Source organism: Notothenia rossii, assembly GCF_949606895.1.
Source record: "Notothenia rossii genome assembly, chromosome: 3".
NCBI lineage: Eukaryota > Metazoa > Chordata > Actinopteri > Perciformes > Nototheniidae > Notothenia > Notothenia rossii.
Genome location: NC_136901.1, coordinates 67,829,538 through 67,851,937, shown reverse-complemented (window position 1 = coordinate 67,851,937; position 22,400 = coordinate 67,829,538). Strand labels below are relative to the sequence as shown.

General features: G+C 41.3%; 1 protein-coding gene across 1 annotated transcript in view; it reads left to right on the top strand.

Moving 5' to 3' along the window:
* The window catches only part of tenm1 (teneurin transmembrane protein 1), a 217,906-nt gene that overhangs the window by 68,900 nt on the left and 126,606 nt on the right, over positions 1–22,400 (top strand). Inside the window, 1 exon segment of the mRNA XM_079670275.1 lies at positions 8,829–9,067. Within this exon segment, the coding sequence (XP_079526401.1) occupies positions 8,829–9,067 (239 nt within the window).

Sequence of the window (22,400 nt, the reverse complement as noted above, 5' to 3'; positions counted from 1 at the left end):
TCTAGTCCTCCACAACAGCCACATCTTCTCCCAGAATGCACAGGGGTAGAGGAGACGTCCTCACCCTCCTGAAATCAATGACCATCTCTCTGGTCTTGGCCACATTCAGAATACTCACAACATTAGGCTGAGGTTCATCTTCCGCCCTTCAAGAAGTGGTTGTGCTTCTTGTTGCTTCCGGCTAAAATAAACATAATTAAAGACATTTTGAGTGTTTAAAATGTGCTGTAATACACCACACATTATTTTTCCTAAACCTGCAGAAAGAAAAACTAAAGTGAGACATTTAATCACATATTTATATATCAATCTTATACACCTTGAATTCTTGTTGGCCAATGATACACATACCCTTTGAAGATGAGCTGGGAAACTGAATACTGTTGGCACAACACCATCTTTAAGCCGGACAGTCTGCCCCGTCCTGTCAAAGTCCTCACAACTGAAGTGCTCACTGCCACAGAAAACAAAACCGTCCCTTCTTAGGGCAGCTTCCCACTGCCTCCTCCTCTCTCCGGTTTTAGGAAACCTTAAAAAACATGAGAAAGGTAGCCAGATATATAAATTATTGTCAACATTGTCCTCCCTTCTTTCCTTTAACATTAAGGGTAAGGACAAAAATACACACAGAAATTATCATATTTTTGGGGTGATTGTATGTATGTATATATGTATATATGTATGTATGTAATGTATACTTTAAGAATAAGACAACCACACTAAGAGTTATAAAAAAGGTGTCCAAAAGAAACATTAAATAATTGTGTAAAGAAATGGTAGCAACATATTCTAAAGAGGCTGGGTCAACATCAATCTTGCAATACTATTATCTCACATAACTGATCCTGTGTAGCAGGACTTGTAATGTATACATCCACTAAGTAATTAAAGATTATCCTAATTATAGTCATAATATTGTCATATCTTACAAGTGAAAGGTGATTCCACGGGTTCTTGTTTGCAGACTGCGGTTATAAGAGCATCCGTAGGCTGCACAAGTCCGTCATAGTCAGGTACTTCTGTAAACACAAAGCCAGCAATTTCCTCTATCATAATGTATCTAAATGTAAGATGTTTTTAACAAGCCAAACCACTTGGAAGAAATCATGTGTAACTTAAGTTATGTTGAAAAGAAAGAGCAGTTATGCCTCTCCCACGGGTGTAAAGTTGCTGGGTCAACTTTGTAATACTAGGTCTCACTCACAGCCTCTTGTTATTAGCCAGCTGATAAATACAACCACGGCACATACACAAAGAAAAGCTGCAATTTCAACATGTCCAAGTATCCTGTATCATAGCCATGCTAATAATGTTTATAATAAACCAAACCGTTTGTAAATCAGTCAAGATTTCAGCGATTTAAGAGTATTTTTGTGCAGATCACTCACCTTACAACAGCTACCATAGCGAATACCAGAGTAGCTGTTGACTGTAGCAAGATGGCGAGCAGTGAGCAACGCTGGAAAATCTCCCATGAGCCATCTAGTGTTTATATACAGTATATCAATGGGGTGTACGGTTTAACCATGTCCTGGATGTAGGAAGGGCCAGATCCATTCGCCGCATGGTACCCAAGTACCATTGTCTTGAAGTGGATTCTAGCAGTTACTGGAAGCCAGTGAAGGGAGCGGAGGAGCGGCGTGGTGTGGGAGAATTTTGGAAGGTTGAAGACCAAACGAGCCGCTGCATTCTGGATGAGCTGCAGAGGTCGGATGGCACATGCAGGTAGACCAGCCAGGAGGGAGTTGCAGTAGTCTAGGCGGGAGATGACGAGAGCCTGGACCAGAACCTGCGTCGCTTTCTGGGTCAGCTGGGGACGTATCCTCCTGATGTTGTAAAGAGTGTATCCGCAGCAGCGGGTTGTAGCAGCTATATTTGCAGTGAAGGACAGTTTGTTATCTAGGGTCACACCTAGATTCCTTGCAGTCTGAGTCGGGGAAACAATCGAGGTGCCGATGTTGATTGTTAGGTCAAGAGTGGGACAATCTTTTCCCGGAAGGAAAAGCAGTTCAGTCTTGTCAAGGTTGAGCTTGAGGTGGTGAGCAGACATCCACTGAGAGATGTCAGCTAGACAAGCAGAGATGCGTGCGACGACCTGGGTCTCTGAGCGGGGAAAGGACAGAATGAATTGAGTGTCGTCAGTGTAGCAGTGGTATGAAAAACCATGCGGGCTAATGACTGATCCGAGCGAGTTTGTGTACAATGAGAAGAGGAGGGGACCAAGAACAGAGCCCTGAGGGACCCCTGTAGTTAATTGAAAAGGGTCGGACTCTGACCCTCTCCAAGTTACCCTGTAGATGCGGTCTTTGAGGTATGAGGTGAGGAGGGATAGTGCAGATCATGCAGCAAACTCCGGAGTCCACTCGGCCACGTTTGTGTTGGTATCTCCTGGGGAGTTTTCATGAACATATCGGACTTATCTTATGGATTGCTGTACATTATACTTGTGTTGTGTAATTTATACTTGATTCCAACTTTAAATATTTTAATACCTGAACACCTGAACACACTGCTGCTGTAAAATAATTTCCCTATTTGGGATTGATAAAGTGTCTATCTATTTATTTATTTTATAAATTAAAAAAACACATCTATGTATTTTCAAGCTAAAGGTGATGCACAATATAAACTGTATACTGTTATTTTTTCAAAGACATGTTACATTTCAAAAGCATATATTGCTATGTTTAGGACAAACAATTAAAGACTGCTTTAATTTAACAAATTCTAAAATATAAAAGTGGCAGATTTGCTTTATTAAACAGAGCAGACCTAGGTTGCATACCAACACAATTAGGAACATGCTCACATCTAACTATGTTGGTCTGAAGAGCTGAAGCATTCACACACAATGGATACAAACTGTGCTGTTTCATTCTATATCCTGTGAGAAAATGATATACATTTAGCATTAAAAATTCGACATACTATTCCTAGCCTGAGGAAGATATGAATAATCAACAGATTTGAATGGAATCTCTAACATTTTCATGTAGAATAAAGACAAAAGAGTTATTATGCAAATTGCATTTATTGAAATTTGAACCAGAAGATGAAGTCTCAAAGAATGTTTTAAATAAAAGGACATAAAACAAAAAGGTGGATAATAATAACATCTATTAAATGTATATGTAAAGACATTTGGTCAAATGAAATTACACTAAGCAAGTGATAACAGTAACGCCAGCGTGGATGAAGCTGGTGCAGTCTTTCTTAATGCCCCCCCTCCGTGCTGTCCCCTCAGAGGAAGTGGGAAATGGGATAAGACCTCTGGACGCCACGCTATCTCAATGATCCACACTGTTAATATGAGAGGAAAATAAATGTTTTAGGTAATGAAAAATAAGAAGCTCAGGGGCAGTCATGGACGGTAGGTTTTCCTACAAAGTTAACTCAAATTTTCATATCAAATTATAAGTGTGTTAATAAAATAAGCTATCATGGCTTATACTTGCATATCTAAACAGAATCATGAAAGCCTGTTGGTTGAGTCAGGCACACGAGTCCGTTTGAGTGTGTGCGCCGGTGTCTGAACGCTCACTCACTGCTAGCTACTGTATGTAGCTAACTGTCCCTGCTGTTAGGCTACTTAGCTTGCATTGTCATGTTTTTTTTTCTCTTAAACTCTTAGTTTTGCTTGATTCTTAGAAAGTGCTGCTTTATCTTTATTAAACAAAACTAATCCCATATAACTACCAGCTGTTTTAATGTAAGAGTACCTGACCTCCATTTATATTAATAGAACAATAATGTCATTGTTAGCTAATAAATGTTTCGATTCTGAAAAACGGCAAAATTACAAAGTTTTCATTGGTCCCATTACATTACATTACATTACATTGCATTTAGCTGACGCTTTTATCCAAAGCGACTTACAATAAGTGCATTCGACCAGGAAGATACAACCTTTAAGAAAACAGAATCATATAAGTACATCAGGTTTCATAGAGCCAAACATTTCAAGTGCTACTCAACTGGCATTTAGAAAGCCAGCCCTTTATTAGTATATAAGTGCTTTGTTAGTAATTCTATCGCTCGAAGTGGAGTCTAAAGAGATGAGTTTTCAGTTTGCGTCGGAAGATGTGTAAGCTATCTGCTGTCCTGATTTCAATGGGGAGCTCATTCCACCATTTTGGAGCCAGGATAGCAAACCCACGTGTTTTTGTTGACGGGAACTTGGGTCCCCCTCGCAGTGCGGGTGCAGCGAGCTGTTTGGCTGATGCAGAGCGGAGTGCACGTGCTGGGGTGTACGGTTTAACCATGTCCTGGATGTAGGAAGGGCCAGATCCATTCGCAGCATGGTACGCAAGTACCAGTGTCTTGAAGTGGATTCTAGCAGTTACTGGAAGCCAGTGAAGGGAGCGGAGGAGCGGTGTGGTGTGGGAGAATTTGGGAAGGTTGAAGACCAGACGAGCCGCTGCATTCTGGATGAGCTGCAGAGGTCGGATGGCACATGCAGGTAGACCAGCCAGGAGGGAGTTGCAGTAGTCTAGGCGTGAGATGACGAGAGCCTGGACCAGAATCTGCGCTGATGTCTGGGTCAGCTGGGGACGTATCCTCCTGATGTTGTAAAGCGTGTATCTGCAGCAGCGGGTTGTAGCAGCGATGTTTGCAGTGAAGGACAGTTTGTTATCTAGGACCACACCCAGATTCCTTGCAGTCTGAGTCGGGGAAACAACAGAGGTGCCGATGTTGATTGTTAGGTCAAGAGTGGGACAATCTTTTCCCGGAAGGAAGAGCAGTTCAGTCTTGTCAAGGTTGAGCTTGAGGTGATGAGCAGACATCCACCGAGAGACGTCTGCTAGGCAAGCAGAGATGCGTGCGACGACCTGGGTCTCTGAGCGGGGAAAGGACAGAATTAGTTGGGTGTCGTCAGCGTAGCAGTGGTATGAAAAACCATGCGGGCTAATGACAGACCCGAGCGAGTTTGTGTACAGGGAGAAGAGGAGGGGACCAAGAACCGAGCCCTGAGGGACCCCTGTAGTTAATTGACAAGGGTCGGACTCGGACCCTCTCCAAGTAACCCTGTAGGTGCGGTCGTTGAGGTATGAGGTGAGGAGGGAAAGTGCAGTGCCTGAAACTCCAAGTTCTTGGACAGTGCGAAGGAGGATCCGATGGTTCACCGTGTCGAATGCAGCAGACAGGTCCAGAAGGATGATGACAGAGGAGAGGGAGGCTGCTTTAGCAGTGTGCAGTTTGTCAGAGACAGCAAGGAGAGCAGTTTCTGTTGAGTGACCTGCCTTGAAACCAGACTGGTGCGGATCCAGAAGGTTGTTCTGATGGAGATAAGAGGAGAGTTGTTTAAAGACAGCGCGTTCAAGTGTTTTAGACAGGAACGGGAGGAGAGAGACGGGCCTGTAGTTTATAATATCAGACGGGTTGAGAGTGGGTTTCTTAAGGAGAGGGTTTACTCTTGCCTCCTTGAGACTGTTTGGAAAGTGACCAGAAGTTAGAGAAGTGTTGATGAAATGGGTGAGAAATGGTAGAATATCAGGAGCGATAGTCTGAAGGAGGTTTGAGGGGATAGGGTCCAGAGAACAGGTGGTAGGACGGGCAGAGGTAACGAGGGTAAGAACCTCACTTGGAGAGAGAGGGGAGAAGGAGGTCAGTGTGTGGGTGAAGGGAGGGTCTGGTGACCCAGAGGTGAAGGAGGTCAGTGTGTGGGTGAAGGGAGGGTCTGGTGACCCAGCGGTGAGTAAAGGTGAGTCAGAAAAAGAAGAGCGAATATCATCAACCTTTTTTTCAAAATGGTTAACAAAGTCGCTTGACAGAAGGGAGGAGGGGGGAGGTGCTTTGGGGGGGTCCAAGAGGGTGGAGAAGATAGAAAATAGTTTTTGGGGATTGGAATAGGAAGATTGGATCTTATCTTGAAAGAAAGTGCTTTTTGCCTGAGAGATGGAAGCAGAGAAAGAGGAGAGGAGAGCCTGATAGGTTAGGAGGTCGTCATGGTGTTTGGATTTCCACCATTTCCGCTCTGCTGCCCGAAGGATGGTTCTATTAGCACGCAGTGCATCATTTAGCCAGGGAGCAGGAGGGGACTGACGAGCCGGCCGCGATGTGAGAGGACAGAGAAAGTCCAGAGAGGATGAGAGAGTCGAGAGGAGAGTTTTTGCAGCAGTGTTTGGAGGCAGGAGTTGGAACGAGTCAGAGGAAGGGAGGGCTGAGAGCACCGATGAGGCAAAGGTAGAGGGGGAGAGGGAACGGAGGTTACGGCGGACAGGAGCAGAGTTAGAAGAGATTAGGTTGTTATGTTTGGAAAGGGGTAGAGAGAATGAAATGAAGAAGTGATCGGATGTGTGGAGCGGGTTTACAGAGAGGTTAGAAGTAGAGCAGTTCCTTGAGAATATGAGATCAAGGACATTGCCAGCTTTATGAGTTGGTGGGGATGGAGACAGTGAGAAAGCAAAGGTGGTTAACAGAGATGTTAGTTCAGATATCTTCCCTGTCTGGAGGTTGAAATCTCCGAGAAGTACAGCGGGAGGGCCAGTTTCAGGGATGTGTGAGAGGAGATTATCTAACTCCTCCAAGAAGTCCCCCAAGGCGCCTGGTGGACGGTAGAGAACAACAATGGTTAATTGTATAGGATGGGTTACTGTGACGGCATGGAATTCAAAGGTCCCTCTTCTTTAGAGAAGACCAGGAAATGATGGATACACGGATCGTGTTCAAATCAAATGACTCTAAATAATAATGATCAGGCCACTAAACACAGATTAAAACTAAAGTAACAAACCTGTTTTGAAAATGTAAGAAATAGAAAGTACAGGTATTTGTGTTCAAAATGTAAGAAGTAGAAAGTACAGGTATTTGTGTTAAAAATGTAAGAAGTCAAAGTAAAAAGTCGTCAGAAAAATAAGTAGTGGAGTAAAGTACTGATACCAGAAAAATGTACTTAAGTACAGTAACAAAGTATTTGTACTCCACTACTTCCCACCTATTTGTTTATGCTTGAATATCAGCTGCTATCATTAGCATAATACTGTAACTAGCAACAGTGCATGAGCCTTGGGAGTAACAGGGATGGTGTCATTATTTAATGAATTAAAAGCACTCTCCCGATCTAGCATATCCACTTTGTAGTATTTCAGAGTTAGGGTATAATTAGCTGCTTCATCCTGCTTTATATTGGATTGGGGGAAGTTTGCTCTCCAAAAATCCCGGCCAACCCCCCCAGATAGCATTACGTTTGCCAAACGCATCATCATCTGAGCCTTTTCTCTTGTAACGTTAAAAGCCAAAGCATACTTTTTGAAAACCTAAGCCAAACACCAAGGCAGGGAGTGAAATACGAATCGGACTCTTTTCCCCTTATATATAAGACAGCAGCGCTACACGGAAATAAAAGATTACATTACTTTTCCATAACCTGCTCCCTCTCCCTCATATCCTCTTGTCTCTGCCTTCTACATTACAATCTCTTCGTTCATTTCTCTACTCTTTGTTCTTTCTCTGCCTGTCTTATCGCTCTGAATCCTCACTTGAGAAAGACAGTTCATGATTTGCACCTTCTTTATTTCATCCTTTGGTGTGAGTTTGCATCATATTTGCCTGCTAGAAATGTGTATCAAACAGTATAGAAACCCAAAATGGGTTTTTTCTACAATAGCATATTGATACATTATGACATTGTAATTATGTGAAGTGTTTGTTTTTGATTGAGCTAAGAATCCACTGTAATTACCAATGAACATCTAATTATATTGTTTAAATTCAATTAGGTTGGGTTTAGTTTGTGTTGAAAAGCAGGTCGAGCAGCAGCTCAGTGTCAACTGAAATGTGTATGAAAATGTCCTGGCCACTTTAAAATAATAAAGGAAATATAGAAATATGTGTACATTATTTTAACAAACATTTCAACACAAACTTCATTGAAAAAAACGTTAACATTAGCTGGGTAGCTAGTTCATTCACGAGTTGTACAATGTCTTTAACATAACAAAAGCAAGTCATTTAAATTACACTTTTTTTATAAAGCTCACATCTGTTGTGCACTTTGAAGGCATTCATAGCCAATTATAATGCATTCATAACACTTCATGACACCATTCATGAAAACACATAATTATTTCTGACTATATCCCTATATAAAGGGTCATAAAACACTATAAAACAATATTTGACCCATATAAGTATTTTTTTTGGATGCTTTTGACTAGTTATAAAGTAGAGGTGTTTTTAAATGCCATTTTATAATATGTTTCTTAATATTCTTAATGTCTTTCATTTTTGTGAAGCACTTTGAATTGCCTTGTGTTGAAAGGTGCTATATAAATAAACTTGCCTTGCCTTGATGAGGCTTACACTACATTATGAATACCTGTAAAATAAAGCACCCATAGTGTTTTTAAGTTACCATTGTATGTGGTAAGTAAAGTGAAGTACATACTGCTGCTTTTTCATAACCTCTCATTGTTGGTGGTAAGTAAAGAGTAATGCATGTGCATACATTTAAAATAATATATGCTGCATAAGTGATTATTATGCATGAATACGCATTACACATGCAAGAACAATTATTGCATATATGAATCCTTACCACAGGCAATGCGAAATATGCCAAAGGGTCAGGAAGTATCTATTTATGTTTTCCTGAGAATGGTAACTTATTTTTATTTCTATTTATATTGCTTTCTGCTCAGCTTTCAATGCAATACTTTTTGTTCCTCTTCGCTTCTTTTTCCAACACATTGTAACCTGTGTTGGATGATCTTTAAATAAACCCAGTACTATAAAGATAGCTGTATTCTTCCACCCAGTGGCATTTCCCCACTTTCTGGACAGTTGTATCCAGATGAGAATGACATTTTCTTTTCTTTTTTCTCCAACAGACACTTCCTGTTCAAGCAGGGCTCTGGTTCTTCGGCTCTACTGTCCGGGGCGGGGCAGGGTTACCCCCTGACCTCCGGGACCGTGTACTCCCCCCCACCCCGGCCCCTCCCTCGCAGCAGTGTGACCAGACCACTGTTTACCTTCAACAAACCTCACCGCTGCTGCAACTGGAAGTGCACAGCGCTGTCTGCGTCGCTGCTCACCCTCACCCTGGCCCTGCTGCTCACATACGTCATCGGTGAGTTACAGCGCACACATCAACCATCGAGCCCTCACCATTCTCTCCGTGCATAGCTGAACTGGGAGATATGCTTTTTGTTTCCTTTGAAATCAACATTTTGAAAACAGATCGCTAGAGGGACTCGGAAATTGGAAGGCTTGTCAAGAAACTGCCTAATTAAACAAAAAAAGGAATCAATAACAAAAGAGAGAGAACAAAAATGTTTACAAATTCAAAATGTTGCAGGCTTCAAAGGGTAATAAAGTAAAAACAAAAACAGAAAAGGAAATCGATATGGATCAGAGCAGGTCTGCTGTAAATATTACACTCTTACTCTGAAGGTGTTGGCTTTAAAAACAGCAGGCTGTATTCCAAATGTGACCCTCTTTATGAATACAGTCCACATTTTAAATGAGCTGTCCTGGACTAAAGCGCACACAAATGGTAATTATTCCATGATGAATGCCCACATCCAGTAAGTCCTAAGTCATGCAGGGTTTTTATGTCACACACCCACAGCTACACAAACACAAACACATTCTTTATTACTTTTTCTAACTTTTTAACATTTAACTATTCAGGTTTTTGACAATTTTTCATTCACGTCTTTCCAAGTCAATTAGCCTATTGTTTGATTTTTTTTTTCAAAACTAGTTTGTTTAACATTTTAAACTATATTGGTAGCTGTATTGATACTTTTCCTTGAGTAAATCATCTGATCAGTTCCTGAGATTCAAACTAATTTGGTAATTAACTTGGATCTTTTAAATCTAGCAAGTTTCTGGAGTTATCTGGAAGATCGTCGGCTGATTCTGTCAATGTCAAACCCAAAAATGTATTCATCGATCCCCTTCAAATTCCCCTTCCACCCTCAACCTTGGCCGGGCCCCTCCACCTCGGCACATCGTCTTCCCTCCTCCGCCCTAAGAGCAGATATCCCAACCCTCTTCCCAACCGCTTAATTTCCCTCCCGTTGTGGTGCTCAAGGTCACGGCGGAGCAGGCGGGGGCTCGAATTAATCACACACACACACACACACACACACACACACACACACACACACACACACACACACACACACACACACACACACACACACACACACACGCACACACACACACACACACACACACACACACACACACACACACACACACACACACACACACACACACACACACACACACACACACACACACATACACACACATCACAGGCAGACATCACACACACCAGCACACACTGGTGAATCCATGCAGATTAATCCCCAGGCTGAACCATGCTATTCCATTAATGTCCCGGCCCCGGTAATTAGTGCATTAGTGAGGAGTGTGAGTGATGACTCGGAGACGACATCACCTTTTAATTGGTGTCATGCTCAACTCCTGCTTGGCAATGATCGATCTCCGTGTTGACATCACCATGGCAACGGCACCAAGACGTATGGGATGTAAGCATGGATGATATGTTCGCCTGTAAATCAAAGATATTCAAATGTGAAGATTAAAGCGGTCATGGACTTAATGTCTTTTTCTGGAGAGGTTGAGACACAGGCCACCAGATGATTAGGTCCTCTCATTACATAAGGTTTCAGTCATTTCAAGAAATTAATTTACACACTCTCACACAGGAGGAGCGAGGAAAAAATAAATCTTCCCCAATAGTTTGGCTTTTTTTCATCAAATTATAGCCATGCTTATATTTATTGATTTGAGTCTGTCCCTCATTAAATCTGGTTCCTATTGAATATTAATTCCTAACATCATAAAAAATTATAATAAGACCCTGAATTAATTATCATATTTAAAGTCTTTAAAATATGATAATGACTATGATAATGAAGGACTCTTTATTCCAAATATAATCAGCTCCTGGAATTCTATTGCACTTACTCAGGCAGTTGTTATAGTGTACATATTTAATATTACATTTTTAATGATACTGTTTCTCAGGAAATAACTATATATTTATTATATTATTGTTCATGTTTCTTATACATTTGTCATGTTACTGGCCCATAACATGCATTACATGTGAAACTAGATTAGAAGTCAACAACAATTATTAATTTTCAAGCAAAGATTACAATTGTTACCTTGTTTCCAGGACCTCAATTATGAACTTTTGTCAGACAATAGAAACAATGATTACATTATCTTGGGTTTAAGAAAATGTAATGGCCAATATTTACATTTATTATACATTAAAAGACCGAATGATGTAATCAATTATAGATAGATTAACTTATACAAGAAGATTAACCAAATAAATATTCCTATTAAAGCCACAACCCTACATCGTTACAAACGTTAAACCCAACATCCCTATGGCCTATACTACAGATATTTCTGACTGAATCAAGACATACTTGGCAACATACAAAATAGAAAGGACATATTCCTTTGCAGTCTTGCCAGGCTGGAGCCCAACATTTCCGATTGCTGGAGATGCTTCTCCTCCTTCGTGTAAATCATCTTCGCGCAGCTGTTACATTTGGCTGAATCTTCCCTTCTTTTCATGACACTCAGCCAAACTTTACACTTCTTGCCGCAGTCATCCGTGGCTCAGCATGTAACGGTGCTGATCTCACGTGCTAAGTGGAGGGGCTGTGTGACCAGTAGACTAACAGCGGGGTCTTTGCACCAGAACTAAAAAAACACATGTGACATTGATGATTTGTAGCAATTTCTTTTGACAGTTTGGAACCAGTTATCACCTCACCGACACGTTCTTATTAAATTGGGTAAGAGTAAGCCTGGCAAATAATGAGGCGATCATATTATGTGTGAAATTAAGGTTTCCAATTAGCATTATAATAGGAGGATGCATGATTGTAGAGATAATGCTGTGCCTAAGTGATTGCAGCGTACTGTATGCCCCCTGTTGTGATTAGCTAAGGCAGCCCTTTTCTCTTTCTTCACTGCCCTCTCTCCTCCCCCCCATGCCCCCTGGTGTTGCAGGGGCTGCGAATAGCTTTGTTAATTTGTTTATCTCCCAAAGTACCCCTCCCTCCTGCACTCGTAGCTTGTTATTAAGCACAACACGGCCATCAGATATGAGAAGCAGGCATTATGATAGCGAACGGGGCATTTAAGGAGAGATAGAGGACAGATAAAGATTGCATCTTGAAGAATATTGCTACCGACAACGGCACCAGTAACTCATTTCCTATTCTAAGTTCTGCCTCGGTAAAAAACCTACCGACTATTGCTCTATCATGCTGTCAAAAAAAAGAAAGCTAATTAGAGTATTTTCTGCATTAATGAATATCTTGCTGTTTTAAACAGTTACAAACCATGGTTGTCAAATCAAATATGAGGAGGAGGTGGGATGTGTTAGTTATGAAAGATAATAATCTCCATGGCAACAGGGAGAAGCTTCTGATGCAATTGAAATGAGCAAGATGGAAGCAACCGGCAATCAAATAATCACCTCCAAATAACATTTCAGTCACACACACAGGGACACAGACAGTGTTAAGCTGAGATCTTCTTTATAGTTCTGTTGTGCAATACGTGCTGCTTCAGGGGTCCTGGTGGTTCCATAAAGAACCAAATGAGTCGTTAGTGGCTCTAAGTTCATTACTTTCACGTTATTTCTTTCAGTAAATCTGCTTTCACAGTTTGATGGCAATTTAGAGCATTTCCCTTAAAGTTAGCCATTATTAACAGGGGTCAAACTGGGAGCAGTCTCCGGAAAAAAGTCTGTGTGTTTATTAGAAATACATCTTTATTTCCATTATCAATCTTTGTGAAGACTATTGCCTGATTTGGTTCCTCGCAGCCTGAGGTGATGCCTTCAAATGCCTTGTTTTGTCCAACAACAGCCAAAGATAGTGAGTTTTCAAGAACATGATACAGAGATGCACATCAATTTTTGCATTTTTACTTAAAAATGTGCACAAAACACAAATGGATTATCAAAAAAAAAAGGCGTTTATGTTTCTGATGACCTACTTAATCACTACCTTTAGATTTGTAGTCTGTTGGACAAACAAGCAAGGAAATGTTTTGAAGAAGGAATTTGTTTAGCATTTTAGAAATTATATTTGATTAATCCCTAAATGAACAGATTGATTGATTTTCGAAATAATCTTTAATAGCATGCAGCCCTACTTTTAACAAACTATATACTTGCATGCTAAGAGTACTTACTGTTAGTCACTCCATCTGTGTTTCTCCTCCAAACGTCCTCGCCGGCCTGGTCTGTCTCAAAGCACCAGGCTGATTATAGCTTATCATGAATTAAGTGCTTGTTCTATTCAATGCTGTTGACCACTATGGCTAGCAAGTGGAAAAAAACATACTACTGAGAGCTCAGAAGCACATAATGCCAACTGTACATTACAGCAAGAACTAATTTACTTTCACTCATACACTTACATTTGACAACAATATGTTTCTATACGGAGAACTTGGAGCGTCATTATTACAAAGGATTCCTTTTCCTTTTTCTAGCTTTCTATTTACATTCAGGAGCTCCAAGAAAAATGACATTGATAGAAACAGAACAACAGCGCTATATGTCTTATTTTGTATTCATACAATAAACAATACATCCAGACAGTAACTTAAGTTAAATGCTAAAGATACAAAAAAAAACTGTAAGCCACCCTTAGCTGTTGCATTCTTTTTTTAAGAGAATCAAAATATGTGACCACAGACAGCACGTATGCAACATGATGGAAAGTTGCTGCATCTGCTGATGGTCTCACTAGAGGTTATGGTTTAAACACTGGCGTCTCCACATTTGCTATATCCTGCTGTCACCGTTGCAAGGCTAATGTGAGAAAGAGTGAGCCTATTGGCTATTGGCAGTGATGGATTTAAAATAATCTTGACTATAATTAATACGGTGTGAGAAGGACTGATGATTTATAATAGCCTGATATTTTACATGTGTAAGGTAAAAAAAAAGACTATTAAGGAAGATCTTGTCAACTAAGAACAGGAGCAACATGTTTTTACTCTTAATTCTAGATTTATATCAATAGACCTTTTTGAAAGCAGACATATTGACTTGTCATAGTGTAGTAGGATAAGAACAGATGACATGTATACCATAGCAATGGCTCAGTAAAATTAAGTGTCCCAGTAAGCGTTTCCATTGAGTCAGTATTATGACTCACTATCTCATTAGTATGACTTACTAAATAAAATGAAAAGTTTACACTTGCTACTAAATAAAATAAAAGCTTACAGCACCAGGTCTTCACAGGCGGTCTCCCGTTGAAGTTCTGACCAAGCCCGACTCTGCTTATCTTTTAAGTTCAGATGATCAGATGAAAATTAGATAGTAAGTCATAATAATAATAATAATAATAATAATAATAATAATAATAATAATAATAATAATAATAAGATAGTATAATGATAAGATAGTAGGCCTACGTCATAATAATAAGATAGTAAGTCATAATAATGCATGCAGGATACAGTACATTTTGTCCCCTCTCAGTGGCTGAAATGGGCTTCCACAGGTTTCAGGTACATTTGCAATTGTCCAACAATGATTTTTACTAGAAAAATAGCAGTGGAACTGCTTCCAATGTGAAGGTAGCTTCAATAACTCTGCTAGTTTTCTCTGCATTTTCAATGTTATGAGTAGTTATTTTATTAAATAAGCATACATCAGCTGAAAATATAAATAAGTGACAAACTAAATTAGCGTCCATTGGCCAATATAGACTAAATACTGTATATATTTATGCCGGTACTGTACATAACGGTACCCCCCAATGTTGCGAATGGTTTAGTCCTTATCTGCGCTAGGGTTTAATTTGACTTTAAATTGCCGTGCGTATTAGCGTGTTGGATAGCATTAACACAGCATATATTGTATTATCTTACATTAAAGGTGACTAGTTAGCAGACAAACAGCTAAAGGGAGAGAGAAACAAAAACCAAAGGAAGGACATTTTTTGTCAGAAGAAAGGTGAGTTAACCTAATAGCTAAGCTAGCTACATCATATTTACATCTTCTTTAAGCTAGCACTTGTTTGACAGTTGTAGTGAGTGCGTTTTGCATGACTGTGGAGACCCAGGGAGGAACCAAAGAACCTGTTTGAGAAACCAAAAAAAAGAGCGAAAACACAAACAATTAGCTTTTAATTACTTCTAAATATAGCTAAGAAAGCCCTTGAATCGTTGTTGTGTGGGGGTGGAGGAGGCAGCAGCTGTTATGTGAAATGGAGAGCTGTTAGCTAATGAAAGCACCTGAGGAAAGTAGCTGATGTCTGCTCTAAAACCTGCTAGATTTGATGCACAGGCTCCTCTTTGAAAGGAGAGTGCTCAAGGCTTCTGGAAACTTTTCTAGCGACAAAGTTGTAAACACCAGAGAACTGAGCTGAGTTAGACTGCGAAAATAGGCTTAATTTATTTTGTGGTAGGCAATTTTTTTTTGGAAAAAGTGATGTTTTGAAAGTCTATTTTAGACTAAGTGTATAATGTGATGCACCACCACAGATACAGAATACTGGTAACAACTATAGGGATGCCAGCGATTATTCGATTTTTTGAATATTCGTTACAGTCTCCATAATCGAAAATTATTTAAAAAAAAAGATTTTATTTATATATTTTTACATTATTATTTATGTTTTTCTTTTTTTTCCTGGCTTAGTTTCAACCAAAAATATAGACTAATGCTAATAATAGTAATAGTATTAATAATTGTAAATGGCCATTTGTCACACAACCAGTTTGTTTTATTGTAAACTTGGAGGAAGCAGACTGCAGAGCGCACTGACTGCTGCCTGCTGCAGCCTGCTACACACCGACCCCCCCCCCTCTCCGTCACACGCGCGATTGATTTATTGGCGATATAAAGAACAGTGAGAACAACACAACAAAAGATGAAAAAAGCGGTAGTTCAAAGAATACTTCGAACTGACATGGTCAGTTTCTGGCATCCCTAGTAACAACATAAGACAAAGGTAACTCATGCAGGATACAGACTAATGGCTCCTTACAATACATTAAAAGTGTGACTGTTTTGATGTAGTAGATTACCTTTTATTAGCTAATGATATAAGCCTACATCCTGATATAGTGATAACAATTAGATAACGACTCAGAAAGTTTGTATCAAAAGGACTTTTTCTCAGGAGATATTTTGAATTTGACCCAATAGGAAAAACAGTTCAACACATTAAAATAGCATTTAGCTGCTTTAGTGTGCTGGGACTGTGCATGCTGGCTCAATTATTATTCACCTTTAATCGCTATTGGTAACCACTCTACTTTTCTTTCATGGGATGTCAAAATGTCTGCTAATCTGTACAGTATAAAAAAAATGCCTACTGTTTTAGCAACAGGCGAACAAAGAGTAAGCATCACTTATCACAGAGGTTTTCAAAGAGAGAGGCGGGCCTCCCCAGGAGGGCTCCGGAAAGTTTCAGGGAAGACTCAGTGAATAGAAGTGGGAAAAAATATGAAATTAGTTCTCCAAAGAAGATCATATGGAACAGTGTAAATGTGTGTGATTTGTGTGGAGATAGTTTAAAGATACAGTAGTTTTGGGACATTTGTATTGACAGAAGAAGACTTTTTAATGCCTTGCAAGAACACTTTATTATTTGGTGCAGACTGAAGTTTTCTTAAACAGCAATATGTCGGTGCGATCAAATTCCATTATGAAGTTCCAATAGAATCAGAATACCTTTATTAGTCCCACAGAGGGGAAATGTACCTTGTTACAGCAGAAAAAAGCCAAAGACAGCTTAAAGGTGGGTAGGCCAACCTTGAGACCTCAGAAATCGGGAGCATTTCAAAACCACCGCGGGGGGGGGGAGGGGGTGGGGGAGAGTGAGTAGAGGGTCGAGTTGTCGATTCTTGTTATGTTTTCTGTGATTTAGGGTGTCAACTAAAATTCAATACCTGATAAATCTGAGTCACTCACGTTGAAAATAATAATAAAACTCTGGTGTTGTCAAGAAACGTTTATGCTCAATGATGTGCAATAACATCACAGTATTGCAATATGGAGTTGCTTCCATAGTATACTTTGCCATCTCTCTGACTCTTGACAAATATATGTTGTCTCGCAGTATATATTGTCATATTCCTCATCCCTGTTGTCAGGCATATGGGGATAAAGCCTTCTTTGTTCTGCGGCTGGTGGTGATCCAGCACTGCTTCTCACTCCCCAAATAGCCTCCTAACTCTGTCCGTCTTCAGCACCAGTGCTCCCAGCTCTCATTATAGTGTTTTAGTAAACGCACATACTACAGCAATACAACTGTCTTTGAAATAGAGGTAGACAAAATGAATATTGGTTGTTTCAGTCTGGACTCGCTGGAGCACTTTTTTTTTAGCTTAAGGCACTGACAGCAAATGAGGATTTATGTTCTGTTGCTATAAGGAACATTGCAATTACAGTAACTTGGTAAAGAAGTAGCATCAGAGTTAGTACATTGTTGTGTTGTATTTTTTATTAAATGCATTTTTTACAAGTGAGATTCAGTCTTTTTATGTGCAAGGTAATTAGGAAACTATATCCACTCCTTGGCCAGAATATTGAGCAGAACCAAGAAGCAAAGACTTTGAAAAAATCTCTGTGAAAGACATGCCCAACATAAAAGGATAGTCCAAGTCTAAATTGGAAAAAGCTTAAATGTGCTGATTCACTCTGCTGAAGATCTGCTACTTTTATTCAGTTTGGGCTGTGCCGAGCAGACAGCCCAAACTGCAGACCATCACACACACACACACACACACACACACACACACACACACACACACACACACACACACACACACACACACACACACACACACACACACACACACACACACACACACACACACACACACACACACACACACACACACACACACACACACACACACACACACACACACACACACACACACACACACACACACAGTAATGCACTTTGTGAGGGCTACACTCAGAATAACCTCCACAAAATAATCATTAAGGGCCATCCCTTTTTCTGAAGTTTTAGGTGGGTGGTATAGAGCATAATGTGCTGAATGCAAAACTGTGGAAACCAACAGACTGAGATGATGATGGCCTCAGTGGAGAGAACAGTAACAGTGGAGCTGCAGTCTGTTCTGATGGCAGGTGGTGGGCAGGAGGCCATAGGTTGTGTGCAGAGGTAAAGTCAGAGGGGCAGCTCAATCCGGTGATGGCTGTCAGATTGAAGCTTTTGTGTCGGGTTGTCCAAATGAAGCGTTACCTTCTCACAGAGGCGGGATTTTGACCAGGTGGTCCAGTTTGTCTGGGATCAGCGGCGGTCCTCTTCATTGTGCAGGTCTGTCAAGGAGGGCAACTGGCAACCAATTATCCACTCAGCAATGCTGAGTGGGAAAGATTGGCTGCTACAACTTGTTTCCAGTAGGGCCTGGAAACTACTGTATAACCCTTTCTATTAGGAGCGCACTGGCTCAGCACAGTTCAGTTGGACACAGAAACGCTGTCACACGCAGCGACTCAATCACAGTACAGCATTTGCTACTGCTGCTTTCTGCACTGTGTACTGCCGATTTCTCTTCGTCTCGACAGATGTTTTCAATCTGTTCCATAATCATAGCTCACACTGAGGCAACTTTCACCCTTGTGTCACTAGATTACATGTGTCTAGATGTGTCCCTTTATGTGTTTGCTGAGCAGTTATCTCGTTACACCCGGGGCTGTATTTCAATATTTCATTGATATCGTGACATGAGACTAGATATCGTCTTAGATTTCTGATATCGTAATATCAGATGAGATCATATGCACAAAACAAATTATTATCTATCATACATTTGAGTTATATTATGTGAAAGCTCCAATAGTCAAGTTTACATTTATCGGAAACATTGTGATATTTGATTTTCTCCAGCCCTGGTTACATGTAACAGACTTATGTATTTAAATACAAATACATTGAATAATATGTATAAAATGATGACTTTATCTTTTATAGTGTATTTAGTCATCTTTACCCTATTGCACTCCTAATCTGACCTTCCCAACACTGGTTTTAAGGGTACTGTATGTGTCTATATGTATTATAAAGTTTCAATATTTTCGGTTTTGTGGTCTCTAAAGCAGAAAGATCATTCGATTATTTATTGGTGTTTATTTAAATTGGAGCACCAGAGATGTTTGTTGATTTTGGTTGGCAACCAGCAGTTTCTCTTCACTTTTTTTTCTTTAAAGTATTTGCTGATCTTATTTACTGTAAACTGTGATGATGTTCAAAAAAGTTTTTGAGGCAAAAGGACAGAAAATGGGTTTGAACTGTTCGGCTCTTTTTATAAAATGTTTTTTTTAAGTCTTTAAAATACAGACTTGAAGCCGGCTTGCATACATGTGTATCTGATTAAAAATCTATAAGTGTGTGTATAAGTGTGTGCAGGCACTGCTTTGTTATCGGGATTGTGTGTCTGCGTGCGTGCGTGCGTGTGTGCGTACTCCTCAGCCACAACATCTTTCAGCCAGCTGCTTCATGCCTCATTGGGGTCTGTATTGATTGGTCCAGTTTCTCTTTGTTTTCGGTCCTCTATTTGGCCGTCTGATACAGCTCTAAGAAACCCGCTGGCCTTTGCTAAAACTGCCCTAACAGCTACAGGAGCCTTTGGTAAAATTGCTAAATGGCCAGACAGACTCCGGTCTGAAAGCTCTGAATGGCGAGAGAGCCCTTTGGTAAAATGTCTCCAGAAGGTCAGCGAGGCTGCAATGCAATAGCCTCAATAGCTCCAATAGTTCAACAGGCAACTTCATGCTCACACGCGCGTGCACGCTCAGGGACGTGCACGACCACTGACTCACTTTACTTTCTCATCCTCTCTGTGACACACAAATGCAGTCACACTCCCACGCACAAACACTCAGGGATTGATGTGACGGAGTTGTGAGTCGCTGTTTGTCTGCAGTGTTTTATTTCTCAGTGGCGGTTGGTGGCGACTGCCGGAGGGGAATCTTAACATGGCGCCGATCCCACTGCTCATTCAACACTATTCTGTCTGTTGTAACATGACTCAGCTTTCAGAAAAAAGGGACCAGATCAGTAAGACAGCGAGTGGGAGACAGACAGGGAGAGGGGGGGGCACGCTGACAGAGAGGCAGAGAGGGGGCATGATTAGAAACGAAAGAATGGTAAACAGAGACGCGTGAAAGCTTTGATCTGTTGGACCCGCTGTACCGTGACTAACCAGACGACAGTGACAGCTAGTTTTACTGGTAAATAAACACCAGGATACGGTAAATCTCATCATTCCAGGAGTGTGTCTCCCACCTCCGCTCTTCATTTATCCGACATCTTATCCCTTTATCCAAACAGGACTTCCCATTCCAGAGGTCACGCAGCTGATGAGTCCTGCAGGGTCACACCAGACAAGACACTGCGGAGCAAGGCCACACACACACACACACACACGCACGCACGCACGCACGCACGCACACACACACACACACACACACACACACACACGCAAATGTCAGCAGGAGCAGACATGCACTTAAACTCTCATGACAGTGGTATTAGTCGCTTTCAAGGGGTTGGTGGAGGGGAGTAAGAAAAACACTTTAGCAGCTCTTGTCTGTCAGAGAGGAGCGAGGGGCCGACAGGCGAGAAGGCGGGAGGGCAGGCGGACCCCCGGGCTCCCAGTCTCTCAACTCTAACGTCGTCTTAGACACAGATTTGTTTTATTGGCTCTGAAGTCGCTCTCCTTCACTCTCCTTCACACTTGTTTTCCCCATTTGTCTTCTCTCCTTCATGACTCTCCTCTCTCCACCTCCCCTGCGTCTTTTATCTCCCTCTCTGTCTTCTTTTCCCTCCATGCATTTCTTCCTCCCATCCCTCAGAAGTTGTGGCTTAGCTAGAGGCTCACACAGCCATGCAGAACTCGGATGAAGAATTGCTTTTACTGTACATGCTAAACTACACGCTAAATCGAATGACTGATGCTCTTGAAAGTGTTGGCTGCCGGGCAGAGCCGGCTGTAGTCTTTGGGGTTGTCAGTCGGAATATGGTTGGCGGTTTGCTCTGCGTATGAGCGAAAAAGAACTTGGCAATCAAGCCTGGGTGTGTTTCCGCTTGTGCGAGAATATGGATAAATCATTTTTAACTGACTGCAGTGCTACCTCGGCCCTAATGGTTATCGATAAGGCAGTATATTCACAGTCAATCTCTTCCATTGTGTCTCTGCCCAAGCCGGCGCTGTTAGTAACGCCTGATAACTGCATGCGTGTAACACAGGCATTAAATAGGAATACTCACACACTAACGCACACAATTTTCTCTCTCCCATCTCCTACTCTTTCTCCCACCAGGAGTGTGAAATCTAATCATCACTGGAGCCCACAATCATTTCTATCTAATCTGGAGAGACCCACATGCCTGACAACAACAATAGCAGGAGCTGCAGCAGCAAGCTAGCACTATCTCTGCTTCTAACAGCGCACACACTGCTGCTTTATATAAACCTGCCTATCTGGAAAAGAATGGTGAGGAGAATTTAGTAGGTCAAGGTTGCCATTTTTTACAATGACAATACCCGTACGTCTTTGCAATTCCAGCTGTTTGCGTGCAAGACCCTTAATGGAGAGGTTGTTATCTCAGCAGCATTGCTAACTTTATCCTCACACTTCCACCAACGTGTTCACTTATTTCTCGCCACGGTAGTTTTGAGTAACTCCAAAAGAAAGCTACATCAAGCTTCTCTTCCCCCTACTACTTAACTGTTTCCAAACACGCCGCTCTCCTCAGCCTGCCACGTCTTCGCCGCGCATCTCGGCGGGGTAGCCGACAGCGAGGGTACAGCACAGAAACCCCCTCACAGCTGCGTCGTCCTATTACCTCTGGCAGTCGTCTCACTGTCACACTGATCAATGATTCATGTGTGCGAGGGCCTCGGCCTGTTAGCTCGCCGCGCTGCTGCTCGCCGCCGCTTCCATTATAATGATGACTGGACTCGGAAAACTCTCTCTAACTTGTGACGGTTATGTGCGTTTTAGGAAGAGCCCAGGAGAGAAAGATGGACAAAGAGAGTGGGAGAGATGGATAGACAGACAGGGGGAAAAGGGAGTCAGAGTGAAGGTTCACGCTGAGCACATGCTGCTCACATGCTGCTCAAATAACCGACTGCACGTTGTGTCGGAGTGTGAGTCTGTGCGAGTGTGTATGTACTTTTTTGCCAACACCAAGGATCAAAAATGTTTTAAATCCTATAAGAAAAAAAAGAAGTGAGTTGGACTGCTGGATTTTTTTAAATACAAAATATTCTCTCTTTAACTCACATTTTTCTTTTAATAAAGTCCTGAGTGTGCGCCACACAAGTCACATAACTGCAACGCCCCCGTTTGACTTCATCTGGGGACTTGTTAGTAATACCCTCTT